The 26,190-nt window shown below is 22.3% G+C and overlaps 6 protein-coding genes across 12 annotated transcripts; 3 read left to right on the forward strand and 3 right to left on the reverse strand.

Annotated features, from left to right (window-relative positions):
- The first annotated feature begins 2,286 nt into the window (after positions 1-2,286).
- Positions 2,287-10,343, forward strand: LOC107998167 (splicing factor 3B subunit 1). Of its 2 annotated transcripts, XM_017057272.2 has the most exons (19): positions 2,287-2,531; positions 2,831-3,009; positions 3,100-3,186; positions 3,264-3,390; positions 5,395-5,474; positions 5,562-5,729; positions 5,802-6,018; positions 6,107-6,508; positions 6,595-7,058; positions 7,135-7,492; positions 7,562-7,854; positions 7,947-8,072; positions 8,149-8,370; positions 8,445-8,627; positions 8,717-8,905; positions 8,998-9,173; positions 9,242-9,514; positions 9,601-9,817; positions 9,902-10,343. In XM_017057272.2, the coding sequence occupies exons 1-19, from the start codon at positions 2,504-2,506 to the stop codon at positions 10,058-10,060; spliced, it is 3,948 nt and encodes a 1,315-aa protein (XP_016912761.1). In that variant the 5' UTR covers positions 2,287-2,503; the 3' UTR covers positions 10,061-10,343. The 2 variants fall into 2 exon arrangements, with proteins under 2 accessions (XP_016912761.1, XP_061928647.1); XM_062072663.1 differs by lacking the exons at positions 2,287-2,531; positions 2,831-3,009; positions 3,100-3,186; positions 3,264-3,390 and adding an exon at positions 4,371-5,082.
- A 1,604-nt stretch (positions 10,344-11,947) lies between these two features.
- On the reverse strand, positions 11,948-16,092 carry LOC107998168 (actin-binding protein IPP). Its single transcript, XM_017057273.3, has 7 exons — positions 15,652-16,092; positions 14,721-15,249; positions 14,480-14,645; positions 14,028-14,374; positions 13,602-13,948; positions 13,297-13,517; positions 11,948-13,226 (listed from the first exon to the last, which is right to left on the reverse strand). Exons 1-7 carry the CDS (start codon positions 15,719-15,721, stop codon positions 12,990-12,992), a joined length of 1,917 nt encoding a protein of 638 aa, XP_016912762.1. The 5' UTR covers positions 15,722-16,092; the 3' UTR covers positions 11,948-12,989.
- Positions 16,093-16,288: 196 nt separating this feature from the next.
- Positions 16,289-18,452, forward strand: LOC107998074 (protein CNPPD1). Its single transcript, XM_017057092.3, has 5 exons — positions 16,289-16,522; positions 16,585-16,681; positions 17,037-17,242; positions 17,325-17,453; positions 17,570-18,452. Exons 1-5 carry the CDS (start codon positions 16,478-16,480, stop codon positions 18,293-18,295), a joined length of 1,203 nt encoding a protein of 400 aa, XP_016912581.1. The 5' UTR covers positions 16,289-16,477; the 3' UTR covers positions 18,296-18,452.
- Positions 18,453-18,558: 106 nt separating this feature from the next.
- LOC107998077 (uncharacterized) lies at positions 18,559-21,615 on the reverse strand. 6 transcript variants are annotated; one of them, XM_062072681.1, is made up of 7 exons: positions 21,276-21,615; positions 21,026-21,142; positions 20,621-20,632; positions 19,481-19,522; positions 19,220-19,287; positions 18,960-19,163; positions 18,559-18,892 (listed from the first exon to the last, which is right to left on the reverse strand). In XM_062072681.1, exons 1-7 carry the CDS (start codon positions 21,613-21,615, stop codon positions 18,809-18,811), a joined length of 867 nt encoding a protein of 288 aa, XP_061928665.1. In that variant the 3' UTR covers positions 18,559-18,808. The 6 variants fall into 6 exon arrangements, with proteins under 6 accessions (XP_061928665.1, XP_016912585.1, XP_061928667.1 ...); XM_017057096.3 differs by having other exon boundaries at positions 21,026-21,151; XM_062072683.1 differs by lacking the exon at positions 20,621-20,632 and having other exon boundaries at positions 19,481-19,507.
- Positions 21,616-21,937: 322 nt separating this feature from the next.
- On the reverse strand, positions 21,938-24,219 carry LOC107998212 (coenzyme Q-binding protein COQ10 homolog B, mitochondrial). The gene is made up of 4 exons (XM_017057372.3): positions 24,121-24,219; positions 23,616-23,772; positions 23,006-23,131; positions 21,938-22,936 (listed from the first exon to the last, which is right to left on the reverse strand). The coding sequence occupies exons 2-4, from the start codon at positions 23,621-23,623 to the stop codon at positions 22,492-22,494; spliced, it is 579 nt and encodes a 192-aa protein (XP_016912861.1). The 5' UTR covers positions 23,624-23,772; positions 24,121-24,219; the 3' UTR covers positions 21,938-22,491.
- LOC107998211 (succinate dehydrogenase [ubiquinone] iron-sulfur subunit, mitochondrial) lies at positions 24,173-26,166 on the forward strand. Its single transcript, XM_017057371.3, has 6 exons — positions 24,173-24,311; positions 24,879-25,012; positions 25,112-25,255; positions 25,328-25,523; positions 25,644-25,868; positions 25,940-26,166. The coding sequence occupies exons 1-6, from the start codon at positions 24,267-24,269 to the stop codon at positions 26,030-26,032; spliced, it is 837 nt and encodes a 278-aa protein (XP_016912860.1). The 5' UTR covers positions 24,173-24,266; the 3' UTR covers positions 26,033-26,166.
- The last annotated feature ends 24 nt before the right edge of the window (positions 26,167-26,190 follow it).

Raw genomic sequence — 26,190 nt, forward strand, 5'->3', positions numbered from 1 at the left:
ACGTGAAAAAATATAAACTTTGTAACTTCTTTTTTAAATCATAATTGACATATCATTTATGATTAATTGATTTTTAATTTTTTTTTAATTGATTTGTATTCCATTTGTATTACTATAAAATAAATAGCTAAATTATTTTTCGTATTTTTTTTTATTATTTTTATAATTAATTTTTATTTTTTAAAATTTATTATGAATCTAAAATTTATTATGAATCTAAAATTTTATAATAAATATTTGTTACAAGTTAATTACATATCTATAATTAAATTACAATTATAATAAAAAAAATCTTAATTTGCTTGAATAATAAAATAAATGAGATAAAAAAGATGAATAAAAAAAAATAATATAAAATATATATTCAATTGATAATTATTATGGATTAATTAGTTATAGATTATAATATTCTTGGATATAAATTATTGGATTATAAATTAATTATAATATTTTTTTACCGATTCATATATTACATGTATGAAAAGAAATCAATTTCTTTTCTTACAATTATTTAAAAACTTACATATCATATTATTAGATTAGATAAAACATACATTGAAGTCTAATCAATGTGAAAGAAGTTGATAAATGTGAGTGCATAAAAAAATATGATTATTCTATAAAACAAAATGATAAATAAAATAAGAATTATATTTAAAAAAGAAAGATATTGTAATTATCAATATTTCTTGAAATTAAATGAAAGAATTCAAATGCAGTAAATAAATTAAGAAACTGATTTGATAAAAATAAATAATAATTCAATTTCTTAATGATCAATTTTCATATAAGAATTATTTTTTTAAATATTTATTTACATATTATATTTACATACAAATTGTGAAATAAAATAAAATTTATATCTTTCTCAAGAATATATATATTTGAAATAAAAAAAAGCAAATATATATAGTTATAAAATTATTTGATCATATATTTCATAATCTCAAAAAGAGATATAATATAATATAATAAAGTCTAACTTATGAAAATATGATAGAAATCCTATATAATAATAAATTTATTATAAAATATAAAATGTTTAATTTTGATAAAACTTTAGATTATCATTAATAAATTACTAAAAAAATTTAATAATAATAAAAATAAATAAAATATAATATATTATTGCAAAATAAAAATCATTATTAAAGATAATTAAAATGGTATTATATTTTAAATAAAAAACTAAAAATCTATTGAGGAATATATATAAAATTCAAATTTTTTTTAATTTATTATATTCAATATTAGAAATCACAGCACATATCAAATATCCAAATTATCGAAAATATACTTTTAATTTGATAATTGACTTATATTATTTTTCTGACTTAATACATAACTTTATTGAACTAATAATTGATCTATTTGTTGTAATGATTCCATAATCAAATCTATAAAAAAATTGGATTGAATAAATCTTGTTAAGGTTAAATGAAGATCTTTAAGTTAAGATTAAGTTAATCAGAATCATTTTTATGTGCATAAATTTTGCAAAAATATAGATAAAAAAATAAATAGTTGAAAAAGAACAGAGATAAAATAAAAATTATGGATATAATGCCATTTTTAGAATGTAAATGAAACATACATAGAAAGAATAGAAAATAAGAGAAAAATGATAGAAAGATAAAGATAGAATGAATAAAGATAAGAATGGATTATTAACGCCATCTTTTGAGTATTAGAAACATTCTTTTAAGTAGAATAAAATAGAAAAAAAATTAATATCACAAACCCCATCTTTTAAGTATTTTTAGAAATATTTTTAAGAATTTTGTTATTCAAGAGATGATATTAATAATTAACTCTCTTACTTTTTACTTTTCTTTTAATATTTGCTTCTTATATCTATATTTTCATCCAGCAGAAAGAAATAAAATTAATTGTTATTTTATCTCTGTCCTTTTTCCATTATTTGTTTTTTTTTGTTTATATTTGTCATGTGATCATAGATAAGATACAGACTAGATTTGCATTGATCTATTCCATTCTTTTGGTTTATTTTATATCTAGTTTGTGATAAAAATATAAACAAGTACATTTTTTATACAAATGTATGCATATTAATATTATTACATATATATCAATTATTATCATTATCAAATTAAAATGAAATCATATAATTATACAATTATATTTTGTTGGTAACTTAATATTTTTTAAAACTAACTTTAGACGTATATTTTCATGAAACGATAATTTTACTTGTACTTTATTAATTGTAATAAATGAATATACATGTAAATGCACTTTTACGATTTAAAAATAATTAATAGTATGCCATCTTATAATATTACTAGTATAAAGATTAATAAAAGGACGGAATTTGGTTCTCTGCTAAATGTTTTACATGTTTTATTGAGTGATATTGTGATGTGCACAAAGAACACTTGTATAATATTACAAAGATAATTCTTATTTTTAAAGACTTGACAAAAATCAAGTATAGTGACGGAGTTCTCGAGGATAGTTTTCTGTCAAGTTTTAACGCTACACGATGGATTCCATTCCCAGAACGCATGAAGGTTTAATTGTTTTAAATTAAATTTTTTTAACTATTTAAATTATATTTAATCATTTTTAATAATTAATAATTAAAAATTATATAAATATCTTAAAAAACATTAGCTGATCTTTTATCTAAATTACTTTGATTACATTTGCTAATAAAAGTCACATAATTAATTTAATGTTTAATTTTTTGTTTAATATTTAATTTTAATTATTTTTTTTATTCTATTTTAATATTTAAGTTATTTTTACATAAAATTTCATTAATTAATATAATATTACATAATATTAATTAAATATTAATTATATTTAGACATTGAAGCACAAATAAGAGAAATACAATCAAAGAAAAAAGAGATTCAAAATGCATCTTCAGAAAAAGAACAAGTAGGATTAGGAAAAACTGGTTTTTACGATCAAGATATTTATGATGGAAGTAATAATAAATATGAAGGCTATGTTACATCTATTGCAGCTAATGATGAAATTGAGGTAATTTCATTTTTTATTTCTAATATAATTGTAATTTAATTGTAATATGAATCTTATATGAAAATATAAAATATATTATTTTTCTTTAAGGACGAAGATTATGAACCAACAACTTTTAGTACTAATAAAAGACCAGGATATACTGCACCAGCAGCATTGCTCAATGATGTTGCACAGGTATTTTAACATGTTATCATTAATAATATTATATTGATAATTTTTATTTTAATAATCTTCAATTTTTTATTATTTAGAGTGAAAAAGATTATGACCCCTTTGCTGATAGACGACGACCCACTATAGCTGACAGGGAAGATGAATATAGACAAAAAAGACGGAGAATGATCATATCGCCTGAACGTGTTGATCCTTTTGCAGAAGGTTAGTACTTTTTCCTTTAAGTTAAACAATTTGAAAACAAAACAGGTAATTAGATATTAAGTGTGTTTATATATTGTTATTTTTATTGATATTTTGAAGCAATATAATGAAGTAAAAGAATCTTTGTTTTTTCTTTACATGATAAACATAATAAATTTTATCAAAACTTATTATAGCATAATATATTTATTTTTAATATTTTCTAAAATTTTTCTAAAATTATCTAATATACATAGCTATTAATTATATTGCAACAAAATACATGCACAATAGAGCTTCTATCACTGATTTAAGGTCATCTTAAATATATTTCAATGTATGAATGAATAAAAAAGTCTACTTGACTTTATTATGATAAAAAAAAATTTAATCCAATATATACTATTACTTAATTTATATATTTTTTAATAACAGAATAGTCAAGTTGACTTTTTCTTTGTATTATTTTATATTATTATAAATTTAAATACAAAATGAAATATGATAAAGTTTTAATAATTGAATGAGTATAGTATTGATTTTTATAATTTTTATTATATTTTTATATTTTTTTTTTAAAAAAAATATACAATATAAAAAATAAACAAAATTTTATATAATTATATTATTTAATATTTTGGATAATTAATAAAACAATTTAAATTTTTTGAATAATTTATGAAAAAATATTTTAGTTTATATATAATTTAATTATTTTAATTAATTTGTTTATTATACGTTTCATTTTAAATGCAAAAAATGTTTAATAAATCTATGATCATTCAATCATATGAGATTGTATATTATATACTATATATAGTCAAATAGATTTATATATATAAATAATTTAAAAAAAATATTAAATATGAACTATAAAAAAAAATAATACAAGAATAAATTTTATTGTATTTATTTAATTTATTTTAAAAAAATTATTGAACATTATATTTTTGTTGTAGAATTGTTAACTACAGTAAAATACAGTGAAATAGTAAAAGTAAAATTTATTTCAAATGTATTCTATTTAAATTATATATTAAATAAAAAAGATAAATATTTTATATTGTACATAATGAAATTTATTATATTTTAAATGTATTATTTTTAAATTAATTAAAATATAAAAACATTATACACTGCTTTAATATATCATAAAAAATTTAATTTGGATATTTATATCAGTTATTATTAATTATTAGAATTAATATTTCTTTATGCTTAGATTGTGGAAGCGTTAAGAAATAAATAATACTGGCTTGAATGAACAGAGTGAATGTGATTCTTTTAAATAAATACTAATGTTTACATTTTTTTCCAATCTTAGTGACGGTCTGCACATTTGGAATCATCTGCTAACCGAGGATACTATGTCGAAGGTTAAGCGAGATTGAATTGTCACAGAACATTACAGTCACGACCTATAAATGATACAATGAGATTTTTTTTTTACATTAAATTATAAATTAATATATTTTTATATATTTTTTTCTTCATAAATTTTTTAACTACTATTGTGATTACTTACATATATGTCACTAAATTCTCATTGTATCACATGTTTTTTGGGAGAACATAAATATTGAAAAATAGTATGAGTGATTGGTGTGCAAATATTATTAATAACAAGAATGAGTTGATTTTTAGATGGCTAAAGTATTTTTCGATGTGGAAGACATGAGCAGGACAGTGCTCCCTATGGCACCAAATTTTCACGTACGTATGCTATATGCCATCTACTGTTGCAGCTCTCTACCCGTTGTTTAAATATCTCGATATTATTTACGATTTTTTATTATATTTACCATTAAAAATATTTTATTGTTATTTAATTTAATGGTATATGCAACGTGGAAATGAGAGTGAATTCAGTAGTTTACTTAGAATATATCCAAATATTCTAAGGGCATTTTAACAATAAATATTATAAAATGGATAGGTATGTTCAGAAGTTTTTGAAAATTTAAGCATTTATTGAAGAAGTATCTAATGGTTACGCTTTGCGTGACTTTTGGTTCCTGATTACAGGTGGTAAGACGCCAGACATCGGTTCTAGGACATATACTGAAATAATGCGGGAACAATTACTAAAAGGAGAAGAAACTGAAGTAAGCTCAATCAATCAGTTTAATTTATATAAAGTTTTTTATTAATATTTAGGTAAATAAAAAATATTTTTGTTTATATTGCTTTAGTTAAGAAAAAAACTAGCAGAGAAAGCTAAAGAAGGAACATTAAAAGCAAATGGTGAACCTAAACCTGCACCTAAAAAAAGAGGTCGTTGGGATCAAACAGATGATGCTCCAACACCAAAAAAACCTACTGGTACAACTGCAACACCAACATCCTGGGATAATGCAGATGTAAATAAATAAATACTTGTATTATTAATTTTGAAATAAAATAAATAAAAATTTTTTTAAAAATGTTATTAGGTAACACCAGCTGCAATTAGATGGGATGAAACACCTGGACATGGTAAAGGTGGAGAAACTCCTGGTGCAACACCAGGGTTAAGTACAAGAATGTGGGATGCTACTCCAGGACATGCAACACCTGGTGCAGCTACTCCTGGTAGAGAAACTCCATCTCATGAAAAAGCTGTTTCAAGTCGTAGAAATCGTTGGGATGAAACACCAAAAACTGAACGTGGTAAATTTATACTATAATTTTATTAAACAATTGATAATTAAAATAATATAAATACATAGTTAAATAATAAATTTTTTTTTAATGTTAGAAACACCTGGTCATAGTGGTTGGGCAGAGACTCCAAGAACAGATCGAGTTGCGGGAGATTTAATTCAGGAAACACCTACTCCTTCGGCTAGCAAACGTCGAAGTCGATGGGATGAAACACCTTCGAATCAAACCCCTGGATCTATGACGCCACAAACTCCGGCAACTCCTCTTACAACACCACATCAAACTTCAATTTTAACACCTAGTGGTGTAACACCAACAGGACCCAAAGCTATGGGATTGGCAACTCCAACACCAGGTCATTTAATGTCAATGACGCCAGAACAACTTCAAGCATATCGCTGGGAACGAGAAATTGATGAAAGGAATAGGCCCCTTTCAGATGATGAATTAGATGCTTTATTCCCACCTGGATATAAAGTTTTACAACCACCTGCAGGTAGATTATAAAATGTTTAAAAGATTTCAAAATAATTAAAGATTTTTTTAATTATTAAATTTAATTATTATATTTTTATAATATAGGATATATTCCAATTCGTACACCTGCAAGGAAACTTACTGCTACTCCAACACCTATCGCGGGTACACCACAAGGATTTTTCATTCAAACGGAAGATAAAACAGCAAAATTTGTTGACAATCAACCAAAAGGAAATTTGCCTTTTATGAAACCTGAAGACGCACAATATTTTGATAAATTATTAGTTGATGTTGATGAAGAAACACTTAGCCCTGAAGAACAGAAAGAGAGAAAAATCATGAAATTATTATTAAAAATTAAAAATGGTACACCACCAATGAGGAAAGCTGCACTGAGACAAATTACAGATAAAGCAAGAGAATTTGGTGCAGGTCCTTTATTTAATCAGATACTTCCACTCCTTATGTCTCCTACATTGGAAGATCAAGAACGTCATCTTCTTGTAAAAGTTATTGATCGTATTCTTTATAAACTCGATGATTTGGTTAGACCTTATGTACATAAGGTAAATTTATTAAATTTATGTATTTAAATTTATTTTATTTCGAAATTTATAAATCAAAAAATAAATTTATTTTTAGATTTTAGTCGTTATTGAACCTTTGCTTATTGATGAAGATTATTATGCTCGTGTCGAAGGTAGAGAAATTATCTCTAATTTGGCAAAAGCTGCTGGTTTGGCAACAATGATTTCTACAATGAGACCAGATATTGACAATATTGATGAATATGTCCGTAATACAACAGCCAGAGCATTTGCTGTAGTGGCATCAGCCTTAGGAATTCCTTCTTTACTTCCATTCCTTAAAGCTGTATGTCGCAGTAAAAAATCATGGCAAGCTCGTCATACTGGTATAAAAATTGTACAACAAATTGCTATTCTTATGGGATGTGCTATATTACCACATTTAAAGAGTTTGGTTGAAATTATAGAACATGGTAATTAAATCTTTACAACTTTTAAATTATACTTTAAAAGATAATTAAAAAACATTGATTAATTTATAGGTCTCGTTGATGAACAACAAAAAGTTCGAACTATCACTGCTTTAGCAATTGCTGCCTTAGCTGAAGCAGCTACACCTTACGGTATCGAAAGTTTCGATTCTGTTTTAAAACCACTTTGGAAAGGTATTCGTACTCATAGAGGAAAAGGTCTCGCTGCATTCTTAAAGGCCATTGGTTATTTAATTCCTCTTATGGATGCTGAATATGCTAATTATTATACTCGTGAAGTAATGTTAATTCTTATTCGTGAATTCCAGTCACCTGATGAAGAAATGAAGAAGATTGTTCTTAAAGTAAATTCTTAAAAATATAATAATATATTAATATTTTAATTGTAATAATATATTAAATATATTATTATTTTACCAAAATGGATATATTATAGGTGGTAAAACAATGTTGTGGAACAGATGGTGTAGAAGCACAATATATCAAAGACGAAATTCTTCCACATTTCTTTAAACACTTTTGGAATCACAGAATGGCTTTAGATCGTAGAAATTATAGACAAGTATATATCATATATTAATGAACATATTGAAAAAAATTACAAAATACATAAATTTTATAAAAATTTGATTTTTTAGCTTGTGGATACAACTGTAGAAATTGCAAATAAAGTTGGCGCATCAGAAATTATAAATCGCGTAGTAGATGATCTGAAGGATGAAAATGAACAATATAGAAAAATGGTTATGGAAACTATTGAAAAAATAATGGGCAATTTGGGAGCAGCGGATGTTGATTCTCGTTTGGAAGAACAACTTATTGATGGTATTTTATATGCTTTTCAAGAACAAACAACAGAGGTCTGCACTAGTTATAATTTCTACAAATTCAAATTATAGAATAATAATATAATAAATTTATTTATTTACTATAGGATGTAGTAATGTTGAATGGTTTTGGTACCATTGTGAATACATTAGGAAAAAGAGTAAAAGCATATCTTCCACAAATATGCGGTACAATATTGTGGAGATTAAATAATAAATCTGCAAAAGTAAGACAACAAGCTGCCGATTTAATATCACGAATTGCTGTTGTAATGAAGACTTGCCAAGAAGTAAATTTATATTTTGAATAAATTTTATTAATTATAAATTTTATTAATATAAGATGATACTTATTTTTGTTGTTTTTATTTATTTATAGGAAAAACTAATGGGTCATTTAGGTGTTGTACTTTACGAATATTTGGGTGAAGAATATCCAGAAGTATTAGGTAGTATTTTGGGCGCATTAAAAGCTATTGTAAATGTCATAGGAATGACAAAAATGACACCACCTATTAAAGATTTATTACCACGACTTACTCCTATATTAAAGAATAGACATGAAAAAGTTAGTACTATTTACGATTATATTTATGTGTAAAAATTATTAATCATATTTTAAAAATATAGTATTTATAATATAAAATTTTTCATGTTTAGGTACAAGAAAATTGTATTGATCTCGTAGGCAGAATTGCAGATAGAGGACCTGAATATGTATCTGCTAGAGAATGGATGAGAATATGTTTTGAACTTTTGGAACTTCTAAAAGCTCATAAAAAAGCGATTAGAAGAGCTACAGTAAATACATTTGGTTATATTGCAAAAGCAATAGGGTAATTATAAATTAAAATATGAAAATTTTCTAACATTAACATATTTTAAATTTTTTATTCATTTATAGTCCTCATGATGTGTTAGCAACTTTATTAAATAATTTAAAAGTACAAGAACGTCAAAATCGTGTATGCACTACAGTAGCTATAGCTATTGTAGCTGAAACTTGTAGTCCATTTACAGTACTTCCTGCATTGATGAATGAATATAGAGTACCAGAACTAAATGTACAAAATGGCGTATTAAAATCTTTATCTTTTTTGTTCGAATATATCGGTGAAATGGGAAAAGATTATATTTACGCTGTTAGTCCATTGTTGGAAGATGCACTTATGGATAGGTAAAAAAATATTTATATAAGAAATTAATCTTTTCATGAGAAACAATAATATAATCTAATTTAATTCAATACTATTATTATTATAGAGATTTAGTACATAGACAAACAGCATGTGCTGCTATTAAACACATGGCATTAGGTGTTTATGGGTTTGGATGCGAAGATGCGTTGATACATCTATTAAATCATGTATGGCCGAATGTCTTTGAAACTTCACCTCATTTAGTACAAGCATTTATGGACGCAGTAGATGGATTACGTGTCGCTCTTGGACCAATTAAAATATTACAATATACTTTGCAGGTATATATTATAATCAATTATATAAATATTAATATAATAGATATAATGCGATAAAATATCATTCATGATTACGTTTTTATATAGGGATTATTTCATCCAGCACGAAAAGTACGAGATGTATATTGGAAAATTTATAATTCTCTTTATATAGGTGGACAAGATGCTCTTGTAGCTGGTTATCCTCGAATTATGAATGATCCAAAGAATCAGTATATTAGATATGAATTGGACTATGTTTTATAATGATTTTAAATATATATATAAAAATGTGTATTATACATTTATATAATCTTCGTAAAACATAGTATCATTCGCTTATTGTTTACAAGTCAGCTAAAATAGTTATATTATGTGATGCATAAGATGTAGAGAGTAAACTTTGATAGTATTTATTTCTTGGACTTCTTTCTATAAACAAATTATATATAAATTCTTTTAAATTAAAAATTGATTCTAATTACAAATTCTTAAGAAAAAATATTTGTCAGTCCTTATAAATAAACTGTTTCGTATTCTAAGCAATGAATTTAAATTTACTTATTTATTTCAAAGTATTTGCTTCAATATTCAAATAATTATTTCTTTAAATTTATTGCATAATAATATAACATAAAAAAATAATATATATATATTTTTACACAATTTTACAACATATTTTAACATATTTTTATAATTTACAGTAACAAAAGATTTATGGATTGTGTTTTTATAAGAATAAAAAGAACTATATTCTTCATGAAAATAATATCATAATGAAAAAAAACACAAATAGAATTTTTTTTACATATTTTATTTTCAAAATTTATTAAACGACTAAATAAACTCAATACTAATTTATTTTTAAATATTTATTTATAATTTTTGAGACAGCTTAATATTTTATAGCGAATATTGTGTAAAACAATATTCACATACCGAACTTATACATGTATATTATATTTTGAAATATATCATTGGAGAATATAGTTGCGTTACATTATATTTCTTTTTCTTTATGAAACATTTATTGCAATATTTTTTGTATAAAAATTGTATGTGAAATGTCTATACTTCCAAATAGATTTATTTTAAATTGGCATAAAGCATATATGCATAAATATACACATACATACATCATTGTATTTATAACATTTCTCAACTATTTTTGAATTCAATGCAATTCCTTTAGTTTCAATCCTGATAAAAGTGCAATTACATATATATTATAATATATACTTTCAAATTGAGAACTAAGTAAAATTTAAAAGATAATTTTATATCTCATTTATATATTTAAAATATATATAAAGGCTATTTATCTAATAGCACTTTTAACAACGTATACATATATATCCTTAAATTATTAATTAAATTTATAATTAAAATAAAAATAAATATATCGTTTACAAATATTATAAAATAAGTAAATTGAATTTTTTTCTACAATAATTTATTAAAAGAAAATTATTGAAAAAAATATATAATACAATTTTATATTTTGTATATACAATTATAATAAAATATATTACATAAAATAATTAATAATTTGCAAATTATTAAAAATAAAAAATTATTCTTGAATGTAATAAAAGTTATAGTTTCATTCCAATAAATGTTTTGTACAATATTTTAGAATAAATATTTAATTGTTTAAAAGCACATTTTGTGCAAAGCTTTTAATGTTTTATATTTATTAAAGCATCACATTCATAGAAAAAAAAGAAAATAAAAATAAATCTAAAAAGAATAGTCAATTTAAACCATAACAAATTAAAACCTACAATATAGATTATTGTTATATTATTTTGCAATAATATCTTATATAAACTATTTGTTAAACAAAACTTTGGTATAAATAGTATATAGAATTAGGTAAAAATATGAATTATACATATATTAGTTGATAAAATAGAAATTGAAATGTTAAGAGCAATTGATTATAGAATCACATTGATATATACATTTTATAAAAATTATTTTCAGCCTAAGTACTTATTATTAATGTTTATGAAGTTGCAAAAGTAATATGTGTAATATAATAAACAATCCCTTATTAGTTCTTTAAAATGTACTTTTCTTTCAAATGTATTATAATGTTTTATATCATTTTAAAATTTATTATTTTATAATTTTAAAAATGAAGTTTACAAATTTTATGATATAAAAACAATGCATTTGATTTTAATTTTAACATAATATCAGATACACTTTAAAAAACAGATTCGATTGAAATTTTTTTTATAAAACATAACATAAAATTTGATTAATCAACATACAAATATTGTGTGACTCTATAAAATATGACTTCACAATTTATCAAGATAAAAAAAAAAAATATTTTTATATGGTTTTCTTTAAATTAGTTAAGACAATAATATCGTTATTAAGTGTTTGTCTTATACTGACAAAAATGAATAAGTAACAAAATATATATATATGGTTTATTATTGAAAATAATAATTTATAGAGATTTAAAATTGATAAATATCACAAGCACGCGTAACTTTAACATTTTTGATGAAAACTAGATATATCACACTTGTATTTTTTCACTAACAAGTAAGAATATTTCATTTCACACATATTACATGTATATTAGAAATATACTTTTCATTTTCTCTCGTGTCATAAAATTTACAATAGAATATCATATTTTTTTATATTTAGAATATCGTATTTTTTATAACTTTGGTAAATGACTATAGAATGTGAAGATTTCAATCATTTCTACAATTAATAAAATTTTTTTATGCTAAAAAGTGTTTAAAATATATGGAAGTCAGTTTCAGCTCTACTTCTTCACTATTAAATATATATATATTCTTTTTTTAACATATGTAATTTTATATGAAAATCAGCATACATAATATAATATCAACGGTACAGAAAATAGCACTGTACTATTAATGGAACATTTATCTTTTCTTTCAAATCCTTTTGCATATATTCATTAGAAAAAATGCTATCGATTGTTAAAATTTGATCTATAAAAAAATACATCGAAGATTATGTTTGTTTCGTCAAATTTATATATGACGTAAATGAACATAATCAATAACATGTTTCTTCTTTGATTTTTTCTTCATTAACTTTCATATTAACGTTTAAGAAATTTTTAATAGATGTTCAAATTTCATGAAATTTAAAAGGGAATGCACGTGATTAAGGTGATATGATCAAATAAAAATTTCAATCAAAAAGGTGCAACAATTGCCGCCGCTTCACCTCTACTCGTCGGCAATGATGCACATTCATGCCATTTATTTGAATGGGGATCATAACATTCGACGGTAGAAATTGTAATCTGTGTCCGAAAAAAATTGATTTCCTGAGATTGATCACCTCCTATAACATAAAGTCGACTATCGGCTGCTGCAACTGCAGGATATGATCTACCCATATTCATAGATGCAACAGTACTCCATTTATTCTGAAATAATAAAAAATTTTAATTTATAAAAAATTCAAATAAATATATTCATAATACATAAAAATATTACCTTTTCAAAAGAATATCGTTCAACGGACGTCAGAACTTCTTGATTTTTATTAGTACCACCAACAACATAAATATATCCATCAAGAATAGTGATACCCATTTGTGAACGTGGAGTGAGCATTGGAGCTAAATGAGTCCATTCTCTTGTTACTGGATTATAACTCATTACATCTTGACGATGTCTACTATTATGTGTACAACCACCAACAACGTATATCAACCCTAAATAATGAATTAATATATAATATTATATTACATTTTAATATATTTTATTTGGTTTAATTATTTATTGTTTAGTTTATTTACCTTCATAAGCAACTACTCCCATACTGAATCTAGGTTCTGGAAGTTGTCCATCAAGTGTCCAAGAATTAGTTATTGGATCATATATTTCTATTGATCCACCAATATCTTCACCTACCCAACCACCAAATGCATATAAACTATTATCCAAGGCACAAAGTCCAAATTCACATCTAGGTTCTTCCATACAAGCAATCGAAGTCCATACATTATCACGTGGATCATAACATTCGCAATTAGCGATAATACATGATTCAAGTTCTCCGCCAACAACATAAACTTTACCATCTAATAATGCGACTCCAGGTAGTATTCGACCTATACCAATTGGTGCTACTTCACTCCATTCACTAAAGAAATAATTATAATTCAATGATTTAATTATATAGTTTTTAATAAGTTAATATTAAATAATATAAAAAATTATACCCTGTAAATATATCATATTTTTCAATTGTTTCATAAGTACTTTCAGCAGCTCTTCCCCAACTGTCTGCAGAATGTTCTCGTCTAGATCCACCAATCACTAAAATATTTTTCTTAGCACAAAGTCTAGGTTGTGCATGAAGAGGCACAAGACATCCTTTATTCGATACTAAATCTTTTTGTATAGATCTTAATGCAACAATAAGACTTGCATCTTTACATTCCAAAATAACACGTTCCAATCTTGCTAATGAACACAGCCGTAAACGTATATGACTTAATATTTCAAATACATAACATCTTCTTGTTGGTATATCATGAATAATCCAATTATATGCTGCTTGGAAGACCTAATAAAATATAATAAAATATAATATAAAAATTTGAAAAATATTTAAAATATAATTAAATTATAAGAGGTTAATATTTAGAAAATAATTTATGAAAATATAAACCTGGAATTCAGTATCAATATGAATATAATCACTACTAAGAAAATGAACAAGATGTTCTTTCGGCAAATCTAAAAATTCTTCTTCTTGAGACACTTGAGGAAAATTGACTTGTATAAAGCGTAGGGCAGTCTCCGAAAGATCTAATCTGTTATGTGCTTCTGCAAATCTATTTAATATAATTATTTTATAAATAATCCTATATAATAGTCTAAATAAATTTTTTTAATTTTACTTATCTCACCTATAAATCCCAAGAGCATTTGAATAATGCAGTTGCTGTTTCAAATAAGTAATGCAACCAAACACTACTTCATCTAATTCTAACATATCAGCAGCTGCAAATAATTCTTGAACATTATCCTGGGTAATATCAACATTCCCAGTATAAATGAAATCCACCAAGAGAGAAAGAATATTAGCTGATACTGAATGAATTTCTACTAACTCCTGTTGTTCTTCAACCAAACCACCAGTAAACATAGCATTAAAATATGCACTTCCTGCTGCAAGAACTGATCTGTGTGCTCTAATAACACTACCACCAGCAACCAGGCCTACATCACTAAATTGATTTTTTAGTCTTTGGGCATTTAAATTCCTTAAAACTTTTGGAGCATATTGCCCCACAGCATAAACAGTATTAGAAACATCGGAAGTTTGTTTTACTGGTTGTGTTGCGAAACCCATATTATTACAATTATGCCCATTCTTTATTGGCGGCACTGCACCATCAGCCATGAAACCATCAAGTTGTCCTTTATCTGCAGTTCCTAATGAAACAATTAATTCTTTCTAATTTTATATATCTATTATTTTTATTCATTAAACACTTCATAAAACAATATTTTCTATATAATATTCCTCCTTTTATATCATAATTATAGAATAATCATAGAATATATATGAAATATATAAAGTTTTTAACTGAATATATATATATATATATATATATATATATATATATATATAATATAAATACTCTAAATTTATATTTAATTTATTATAAAATAATAAATTTTTTTAATTTTTAAAGTTCACTAAAAATCAAATTAACTAAAATTCAATAAAAAAGAAAAAAGAAATATGATATAACAATAATTAAATTAGTTAGTTCACAAAAAATATGATTTGGAAAATTCAATTAATTAAGAAATAAAATACAAAATACTTACGGCATATACGCGAGAGCACCTTATAGACGCTTTGAAATGATTTTGTATTATTTTTCCCTTTTAAACGCATCACTACCACCACATTTTCACGTGATTTATTATTACTTGATACCGTTTTTTATTTGGTTCATCCCTTTCTCGATTCTACCAATTAGTCACTAATTCAGTATAAGAAATCTGACATATGTCAAATAACCTATTTAGTATATGAAAGTAGCTACAAAAGAATTACTTATATGTATGTATATTCATGCTACATACAAAACAATATATGAACATCAACAAACACAGAACAAGTTATTAATATCCACTAAACATAAAATTATATATTCTATTTATAATTGAAAAAAAACAGATTTTTTTCTTTATTTCTATATACCAAAATTAAAATTTCTTATTCACTCATTCTACTCGTTCGATTTTAGTAATTCAATTATGAGTTCATTGCCTTACAGTTATGCCAACAATACAATTGAATAATGTTATTTTATGAAAGTAATCAAAATAAATTTATAATACTTTTCATTTTATTCAATCTTTTTTCATAAATATAATTTCTATATATATAATTTTTATATATTCTATTTATCTAATGAATATATATTTTAATTTTTTAAATTAGATTTAATTGAATATTGGTACGAATGATGTTTTACTTTTAGCCCCATTCATTATGAAAAGGAAATATAAATCATCTTGTTCTCATCAAAATTAAGTTTTATATATCGTTACTTTAAATACCATTCTTTCGAATTAAAAAAAAATTAATTTTTGTTTCTATTTTTCACATATTATATAAAAAATTGTTTTTCTTTTATTATTTAAAATGTCCAATATTTCAAGGAAAAGGAAAACTCCATCAAAATTAAAGGTGATTCATTACTATATTTTTTAACACATTTAAAAATGTTTTAGATTTCTATTTTTTTACAGACTATGGGTAATCATGATGATTTTTTAAACCGTATATCTAAATCGCTTTATTATGCAAAATTGCCAGTGACTGATTGCCTTAGTTTACCTGTTACTGGTTAGTATTACTAATATTTTTTAATTTTTATGTATATATATACATGGATATATATATATATTCTTTATTGATTAATTATATTAAATTATATTAAATAAAGAGAAAGTTATAAATATTTTATAATTTTATGTTTTAATTATATTAATATATTTTAAATATTATTTAAATTAAAAATAATTTATATTTTTTTATAACCTATATATTATTATTTCTTATTTATTTGTTTCTTATATATTTGATAAGTTTATTTATTATAATAATCCAGAAGAATATTTAATGTTTTAATGATGTTACATAAATAAGAAAATATTTTTTATTAAATATACATGATTATATAATAAAAATTTATTCTTAGAATTGGCAGCAGAATTATTTACTGAAGTGAAGAGTGGTTATACACTTGAAAGATTAGATGTAGAAGAGGCTAGCAGAATTTCTAGAAATGCATGTGTATCACCGTGTTCTCTTGTTTTGGCATTGTTATATTTGGAAAGATTAAAAGATTGCAATCCAGAATATCTTCAACAAGTGGCACCTTCTGAGCTCTTCCTTGTTTCTTTGGTATTATCTCAATTATTATATAAAATTATATTTTCAAGAAATATAATTTAAAATGTATATTATGATATTTTCTATTTTGCAGATGGTGGCTAGTAAATTTTTAAATGATGAGGGAGAAGATGATGAAGTTTTTAATACTGAATGGGCACAATCAGCTGATTTGACTATATTGCAAATAAATCGGTTAGAAAAAGATTTTCTTAAAGCTATTGTAAGTAAATTAATATTAATTTATATTATTTTATATATATTTTATAAATTTTATGATTAATTATGATTTTAAAATTTATGGTTTATTCATTAATTTTATTATTATTTGTTAATTAGGATTGGACTGTTTTTGTTCATAATCAAGATTTTTGGGAAAGATTGCAGAAATTAGAAAGAGATATAGCTTATAAGGAAGCACAAAAAAGAGGCTGGTTTTCATATACAGAATTAAGTTGTTTAATGAATTCAATGCAATTAATTGCAGTAGCACATGCTGTAGTAAATGTATCATCCATTTGCTTGGCAACATATACTGCAGGAGTAGTTACTCTTTTAGGTTCTGCTTTAGTTGCAAGCTATCTTCCAGGAACAGTACTTAATAATCCAAGACAAGCAACTAATTCTACAGATATTATGAAAGCAGATTTTAATTCAGAGATGGATATGACATCACCTATTGAAATTTTATCAGAAAATGTTTTAACAACAGATTTTATATCTACTTCTCTCTTATTAAATTGCAATCAGTCTCAACAGAATTGTGAACATATTAAAATCCACAAGATTACTAATGGAAATTGGAGATGGTTAAGTTCCATAATGATCTGGTTACCACAATATTCAGATATAGAATCAAAAAAATCATTGCAAACAACAATCGATAAAACCAAACATGTAGACACATCAATAGCTACCAAATTTCTATTTGATGTTACTATATCAGATGAACCTTTAATAAAATTCTGGAAACAAATTTTGAGCATAGATTTGAAAATATTTTTGCATGACTGGCGATATTACGCAAATTATATTACAAAATTTACATTTGATCATCAGCATTGAATATTACATATTAATATATTAAACATTTATCAAAATATATTATTTTTATTAAAAAAGTTTTCAAAAAAGAAAAATATATATTTTTTCTACTAACTTGTAATTCATAAAAACTTCTATACTAACAAAATCATTTTTTCAATAAAGAATATGAAATATCTATGGAAGCATTAATTTTTTTATACTATAATAACCTTAAAATATAAGTTTACAAATATTCTTAGACAACAACAATAATAATTATTGCTAATAATAATGTTAGGATATAAGACATAAAATGATTTATTTTTTACTTTTGCTACTTATATAGCTTTGATAATACATTACAATTATATATATGTATATATATATATATATTCATTTTACAGAGATTATATCTTATATATTACACAAACATTATGATTGTCATTAAATTAACATTGCGAATAATTACAAAATTTCAAGTCACAAGGATATTTAAAAAATTATCTAAGTAGATAATTTTTTTATTATTATTATAATTTAATATATACAATTTTAATCATTGTTATGAAAATAGGAAAAAATTGGAATAGGTGTCATTCCAATAATACAACCAATTGTAACTCCAATAACTCGTCCCTAAATTAAAAATTTTTTCTAAGTTTCCTTATTCGATGTAAATGATTAAAAAGTAAAATAGATATACCATATTAGCAGCTGCTTTTGTTCTACGAAGATTTAATTGCATAGGTGTAAGTTTTGGTGCTTTAAAACCAACACTTTGAGCAAAACGTTCTACATAATGTACAGATCCAATTCCTATTATATCAGATATTGTATTTCCTAAAGCGGCAGCCGTCATAGTTGAAATTGGAAATTTTTTACTTAATATTATCTCAATTTGATCTCCCTGAAATGATGATATTATTAATTTTAATATAAATGGTATATATACATTATACGTACAGCAACTATCATGATGAAATTGTCAAGAAAACCGAAACCAATGAACGGAATTGCATTTGAAATCGCAACTGCAAAAATATATATTTTTATACATTTATATACATATATATAATTAACATTATATATTTTATGTTTTATAATATTAATTAAATATTTTTTATAATAAAAGATATATTATAATTTTCTATTACATAAATTATTTTATTATGCATATTTTTAAAAAATATTTTATTAAATATTAAAGTATTTAAAAATTCATACCTAAAATTAGATCTTTTGTAGATGGTTCTGGAACAGTTTCAACTGTAATAGGAAAGAAAAAAATTTGAAGATATGTTCTTTTATAAGATAAAATAATAATAATAAACTAATAAGTATCTGTAAAAATTGAAATTTGTTTTTAATATTTATAACATATAGAATTACAAAAATTCATGCATTTATTTTTTTACACGTACACACACACATATATATATATATATATATATATATACCATTTATAAAATATGATTTTAAATAATAATTTCATAAATTATTTATTCAAATATTAAATAACAGTATACAATATAAACAAAATACTTGATGATATTAATTACTTAATAATAAATAAAAATCTATAGGAAAATTAGTTAATTAATTAAATACACAAAATTTTAAAAAACAAAATTTTATTCAAATAAAAATACATTTTTTTTTAATTTTATCTAAAAAATACTTACATTAAATTTGTTAAACAATGTAATATATAAATATATTAAATAGATCAGTATTAGTAATGAGTATTAGATTAATATTTTATAAAATATATTCTACATTGAGAAAACGGTATTTATAGAATCATGCAAAAACATAAAATATATAAAAATTGAGGATAAAAAGGTAATAAAAAAAACAAAATGTAATGTAAAATTATCTTAATAATTTTGTTTATATAATGAAAATTTCTAAAGTTATTTACCTAAATGCTCAATTTATTTTTATATGGGTATCTTGATGCATTCGTTATGTTCATTGTTGAATTAATAGATGAAACTCATTATAAAGTTCTTGTAAAAAATATGCATTTTTCAAAGTGTTCAATATCTTAAATCATAAATGTATTTAAATTATTTTATGAAATTATAAGAATTATTATTTAATAAAATAACATATATATATATTTATTAAAAAGATGAAATATAAAATGAAATATAAAAAACATTCTTGTAAAGAAATGTTTTTCTTATTAAATTTACAAATATTTATCATTATATATTATGTTCTTATATTGAATAAATTTATAGTTTCTATAGTTGAAAAAATATATAATATAAAAACATAATTTAAATAATTTTAATTGCATATAATATTATTGTGTATATTGTGTTAAAAATAAAATGTATATGTAATGTAATATATTACCTAAGTGTGGTTCTATAGTTGTTTTTTTAAAACATCCAGAAAGTTCAGTCAGAATAGAGGAAGTAAGTAAAATAATTAAAACACATAATTGTATGAAATATATAATTCAATTTAGTAAAATGGACTTACAGATTGATATCCATTGGAGTATGCGATGGAAGAAAATTTTTTATACTGTTAAAGAATAGTGAAAATTATACTGAATCACAATATGATAATAATAAATATTTTCACTTTTAAAATTCAAATTACTAAGAATAATATAAAATTTATGTATTTTTTACTTTTTTAAATTGTAAGTTAATTTAATAATATAAAAAAGTTATATTTTGCTTTATTATTATAAATTGTTATTTACTAATCATTAGAAAAATTAGAAAAATTAAAATATTTTCAAATTCCTACCATACTTGCGCATAAGCCAATCTTCAGGTACAGGACAATATGTGCCTGTAGGATCCACATTTTTTAATGATGGTATTTTACTAGGCCTTCCAAGTTTATTGCACCATCGAAAAGCAGCTAATTGACCTCAAATGAATAAAAAAATTATATATAGATAAAAGTTTTATATAATAAATGTATGTATATTGAGTTTTTAAAATTAATATTAAAGTTAATATTGATTATGATAATTTTTATGAAAAATAATTACGTTGATATTCAGCTCTATCTTCTTCTGATTTATATTCTTCAAGAGCTTTTAAAAAAAGCTCTCGTTCTTCTGAATTAAATTTGGAAACTATTTTTTTTATTTTGTCCTTTGTTAAAGAGTCAGGAAAATTTATTTTATTTTCTGTACTATAGCATGTTCTTGGTATAACCCATGTATTAATGACAAACGAGAATACAGAATGTTTTTCTAACAGAAAATTATTCATCCAATATAATTTTTGACGACAATAATAAAATCGCGACATTCTTCTGCTAAAATACATAATTTCTCGCGGAGTAAATAGTATTTGATTAGTTAAAGCCGCAATCATTAAACACATTCTTATGAAAATTTCTTTTCGTTAATAATACTTTAAATAAAATTTATATGATTATGAAGACATATATAATATTAATATAACATATACACCTAAAATCAATAATTTGAATTGTTCAATAATAAATTTTACAATACTGTTAAATACTTAAATATATAGTACATATCGTGATAAACTAAAATTTAGATAAACTAGCAATGACTCAATTCTATACTAATGTCAAATCATGGAATATATATGTAATATATAACACTAATACCTAAAAATTAAAGAATTAGAAAATTATTAAAAATTAAAGAAAATTAAATTATTAAATAACAATAACTTAATTAATTATAATAATTTATTTTTCAAATACTTGAGTTTTTAATTTACAAATTAATAAATAACATAAACATATATAATATATAAATATAAATTATTATGTTATATGAAAAGAATTTGCAATAATTTTATTATAGATTATATATAAGTACATACTTAAGTAATGTATTAAATAATATATGTATATAATAATATTAAATAATGTATACGTAATATATTAAATTGCCACAGTATAATTATATTAAATATTTCGAAAAATTATTATAATTATAAAATTATAATTTATAACTATATATGTATGTGTATTATATGTGTGTGTGTGTGTGTGTGTGTGTGTGTGTGTGTGTGTGTATTACAATTTATAGTTTGAAAAAAATTTATATAAATTTGAAAAAGGAAAATGTTTAAAAAATTATTAAATATTTAATTTGAGAAAGTTATATAAAATTGAAAAAGAAAAATGTTTAAAACTATTTTTTTTATTTATAAATTACAATATTTTGAATATTTTAATTTGTTAATTATTATTTATTATTAATTTAATATAATTATATATCATCTTTCTAATCGTACTGTTTTTATACATGGTCTTCCATATCTACGTTTGGCTTCATCAATAAAAGCATTTTCCATTTGTCTCACGATTTCATTAAAAAACAAATTTGATAAATGTGAATAAATAATCGACTTAAATTCAAATGATAAAGAAAAATCAATAACGCAGGTTTGAGCATTATTTTTTAATCCTGGACTGAAAAGCCATAATGTATTTAAATGATTAAATAATCTACCATCTGAACATTCAGCTTTTACTAAATGTGGACGCATTGTCGTTACTATTGATGTATAACTTTCATTTATAGGTGGGAAACCTATTACCAGATTAGCTTTGAGCATATCATCACTTTTGAATATAACATCGGATTTTTTACAAAATGGAACAAACTCTTTATAATTTTGTACATCAGCTACAACACTGTATATTTGATCCATTGAAAATCTGCGTTATAAACAATTTTTTAAAATATTTTCTATTCATTCATGAAAAATTATTCATTTTTAGACTCACCCTATTAATTTACGACCTTCATATTCTTTTGTTTTCAAAATATCAGCCATATACATTCGTTCTATATATTGTTTATTAAAATTGCACTTATTTTGAAATATTGCGCTTTCAAATAATAAAATACGTCTGAAAATAGTATTACTTTTTTGATTTAAAATTCAATTATAAATTATTGATAAATTCTTTGAATATATAAATAATTCCATGGTATTAATTGAAATATTCGTAGCATATTTATTAATTATATATATATAAATTATATGCTTCATTTGTTAAAAATTTTTATAAAAATATATTTACATAAAAATATTTAAAAGCGCTTTCAAATAAAAAATATATATATGTATATATTTGTTATTAGGTTATGTATTGTAATAATTTTTTTATTTAATTACAATATTGATTTTTATTTTTAGAATATATTTAATCTATATTGTTTAGCAATAATAAGTTTATTTAAAATAATTTTAGAAAAATCAATTTTTAAATATGATAAAGTAATAATGAAAAAATATGAAACATAACCTATACATATAAATAATATAAAATTTATATTATTTACATATACATATAGGAAATTTAAATAATTACAATCGAAAGAATATATTACCTATACATGATGTTACAATTTAATAATTCCGTTTTGTGTAATATTAATAAAATTTATATATATTTATATATATATCATCTCTATATATGTATACGAAAACGTTGAGCATTATCAATTTTTACAAATACATTTCGTTGTTTTAATTTTAAAACAATGCCTAAATTTAAAATATATTTAAATGCCTAAATTTTAATTAAGTATTTATATTAAAAAATATGAATAAACTTTTTAAAATATTTATAAAGTAAAAGCATACAAAAATATGTATGACAAAGAGTAATTATAAATTTATTTAAAAATAATAAGATATGTTTATAATTAAAAGTTAAAATAGTATATAAAATGTATAACATTTTACATACTAAAATAAATCTATATTTCAGTTAAAGTATCAATTATATTATTGAAAAAATATTGATTGTATAATGTAAATATTATTTAATAAATAAAAAAATATATTTATTAAATAAATTACAAATAATTATTTTAAATAATTCTTTCATACGTTATTAATATTAATATAGAATTTGACAGTGGTTCAAAAAAAATTCTACGTAAGCAAAGATTACAATTAGATTGGTACATCCTCACGTGTATAACTTACATAACATAGGTACTGCAAATGTCTTTATCTTAATTCATTTTTAAAAAATGGCTGGCATCACACCTCAAGCTTGCAGAAATGTATTTCGGCAAGTAAGTATTAGGAAAAACCGAAACTTTGATGATTAAAAAATTATATTTTCTTAGAATTATTTGTTGATTTCATATTTTAAAATATTGTATAAATCTATAACGAAATCTAACTTTAATCTATTCTATTAATGATATCAATTCAATTGTTTTTCGTTTATATATTTTGACATTTTAACAATTAATTAAAACAATGATTAATTGAACAATGCCACTTAATATTTTTATTTTGAATGTTACTTTTTTTTCTTTAATACATATAATTGTATAAGTTATAAATATATAATTATAAATATAAAAATAATTTTTTATTTTATTGATAAATAATTTATTTAATTGAATTAATTAGGTATATCATTATAATGTATTTATATAATATATATATAAATTTAATTAAATATATCTTTAAGAAAATTGTTGTATTTCAATGCATAGTTTATAATCAACAATAAATAATTAAATATTTAATCTAAATATATATCTATTAAATTCTAAATTAAATTCTTTTTACATAATTTATATTAGTCAATTTATTTAAGTTCATTTTTATATTAGTTTTTATTGATTTAGGTTAGAGGATTTCATATATCTGCAAATCAAAATGCAGCTGAAGCTAAATTAAAAAGTTTTGCTGTATATCGTTGGAATCCAGACAAACCTGATGAAAAACCATATATGCAAGAATATAAAGTTGATCTAAATACGTAAGTTTATTTTAAAAGTTATTTTAAAAATTATTTTTTTAATAATTTTTTAATGATTTTGTATTACTTTAAATTTATTTAATTTAAAAACTATTATAGTTGTGGTCCTATGGTTTTGGATGCATTGATTAAAATTAAGAATGAAATTGATCCAACTTTAACCTTTCGTCGTTCTTGTCGTGAAGGCATTTGTGGTTCCTGTGCTATGAATATTGGTGGTACAAACACATTAGCATGTATAAGGTATATTTCAATTTCATGAAGTTTTCAAGTCAGAGAATTATCATATTAAAATATAAATCATTGTTATTTTAGCAAAATTGATACTAATTTAAATTCAACTAGTAAAATTTATCCATTACCACATATGTATATAGTAAAAGATTTAGTGCCCGATTTAAATAACTTTTATAATCAGTATAAAAGTATACAACCATGGTTGCAACGTGGTGATGCAAAGGAGACTGGTGCCAAGCAATATTTACAAAGCGTTGAAGATCGTAAAAAATTGGTAACTAAATTAAAAATTATTATTAAAATTAATAAAATTTATATTTTTTATTTTACTATTTAATAAAATAATTATATAATTAACATTAATAATATAGTAATATATTTCTTTATAATGTAGGATGGTCTCTATGAATGCATCTTATGTGCTTGCTGCAGTACTTCTTGTCCATCATATTGGTGGAATGGTGATAAATATTTAGGACCTGCTGTACTTATGCAGGCTTACAGATGGATTATTGATTCGCGTGATAGTAAAGCAAAGGAACGTCTTGCAAAATTACGAGATCCATATTCAGTATATCGTTGTCATACAATTATGAATTGTACTCGTACTTGTCCAAAAGTAAGTATTTAAATAATTTGAAAAATATAATTTCTTTCTCAATTAAAAATTAATATTTTTCTTTTAAATAGGGTTTGAACCCTGGAAAGGCAATTGCAGAAATAAAAAAATTATTATCTAATATCAGTCAGAAACAAAAACCTGATCTTGAAACTGCTATATAAATAAAAGAAAAATATGAAAGTAGTCATATATATTTTTCGTTTATTATGATTACATAGAAACTTATATTTGATTAAATAGAAACAAATAAATAGCTATCCAAATTATTTAATAAAATAATGGAATCTTTTATAAATATCGAATATGTTTTACTATAAAT

This window comes from Apis cerana, linkage group LG3, assembly GCF_029169275.1.
Source record: "Apis cerana isolate GH-2021 linkage group LG3, AcerK_1.0, whole genome shotgun sequence".
NCBI classification, from domain to species: Eukaryota; Metazoa; Arthropoda; class Insecta; order Hymenoptera; family Apidae; genus Apis; species Apis cerana.

What these genes read in the sequence shown, in the direction of transcription:
- LOC107998167 (XM_017057272.2), top strand. Translation starts at nt 2,504, where the DNA reads ATGGATTCCATTCCCAGAACGCATGAAG. An exon ending in CAGCTAATGATGAAATTGAG is followed by an intron (nt 3,010 to 3,099) that starts GTAATTTCATTT and finishes TTTTTCTTTAAG; the next exon opens with GACGAAGATTATGAACCAAC. An exon ending in CATCCTGGGATAATGCAGAT is followed by an intron (nt 5,730 to 5,801) that starts GTAAATAAATAA and finishes AAATGTTATTAG; the next exon opens with GTAACACCAGCTGCAATTAG.
- LOC107998168 (XM_017057273.3), bottom strand. Translation starts at nt 15,721, where the DNA reads ATGCGTTTAAAAGGGAAAAATAATACAAAATCATTTCAAAGCGTCTAT. An exon ending in ATATTGATACTGAATTCCAG is followed by an intron (nt 14,375 to 14,479) that starts GTTTATATTTTC and finishes ATATTTTATTAG; the next exon opens with GTCTTCCAAGCAGCATATAA. An exon ending in GGGAGTAGTTGCTTATGAAG is followed by an intron (nt 13,518 to 13,601) that starts GTAAATAAACTA and finishes TTCATTATTTAG; the next exon opens with GGTTGATATACGTTGTTGGT.
- LOC107998074 (XM_017057092.3), top strand. Translation starts at nt 16,478, where the DNA reads ATGTCCAATATTTCAAGGAAAAGGAAAACTCCATCAAAATTAAAG. An exon ending in CCTTAGTTTACCTGTTACTG is followed by an intron (nt 16,682 to 17,036) that starts GTTAGTATTACT and finishes ATTTATTCTTAG; the next exon opens with AATTGGCAGCAGAATTATTT. An exon ending in AAGATTTTCTTAAAGCTATT is followed by an intron (nt 17,454 to 17,569) that starts GTAAGTAAATTA and finishes TTTGTTAATTAG; the next exon opens with GATTGGACTGTTTTTGTTCA.
- LOC107998077 (XM_017057096.3), bottom strand. Translation starts at nt 21,615, where the DNA reads ATGTGTTTAATGATTGCGGCTTTAACTAATCAAATACTATTTACTCCG. An exon ending in AGATAGAGCTGAATATCAAC is followed by an intron (nt 21,152 to 21,275) that starts GTAATTATTTTT and finishes TATTCATTTGAG; the next exon opens with GTCAATTAGCTGCTTTTCGA. An exon ending in CAAAAGCAGCTGCTAATATG is followed by an intron (nt 18,893 to 18,959) that starts GTATATCTATTT and finishes TTTTTAATTTAG; the next exon opens with GGACGAGTTATTGGAGTTAC.
- LOC107998212 (XM_017057372.3), bottom strand. An exon ending in GAAGGTCGTAAATTAATAGG is followed by an intron (nt 22,937 to 23,005) that starts GTGAGTCTAAAA and finishes TTTATAACGCAG; the next exon opens with ATTTTCAATGGATCAAATAT.
- LOC107998211 (XM_017057371.3), top strand. Translation starts at nt 24,267, where the DNA reads ATGGCTGGCATCACACCTCAAGCTTGCAGAAATGTATTTCGGCAA. An exon ending in GCAGAAATGTATTTCGGCAA is followed by an intron (nt 24,312 to 24,878) that starts GTAAGTATTAGG and finishes TTATTGATTTAG; the next exon opens with GTTAGAGGATTTCATATATC. An exon ending in GTACTCGTACTTGTCCAAAA is followed by an intron (nt 25,869 to 25,939) that starts GTAAGTATTTAA and finishes TCTTTTAAATAG; the next exon opens with GGTTTGAACCCTGGAAAGGC.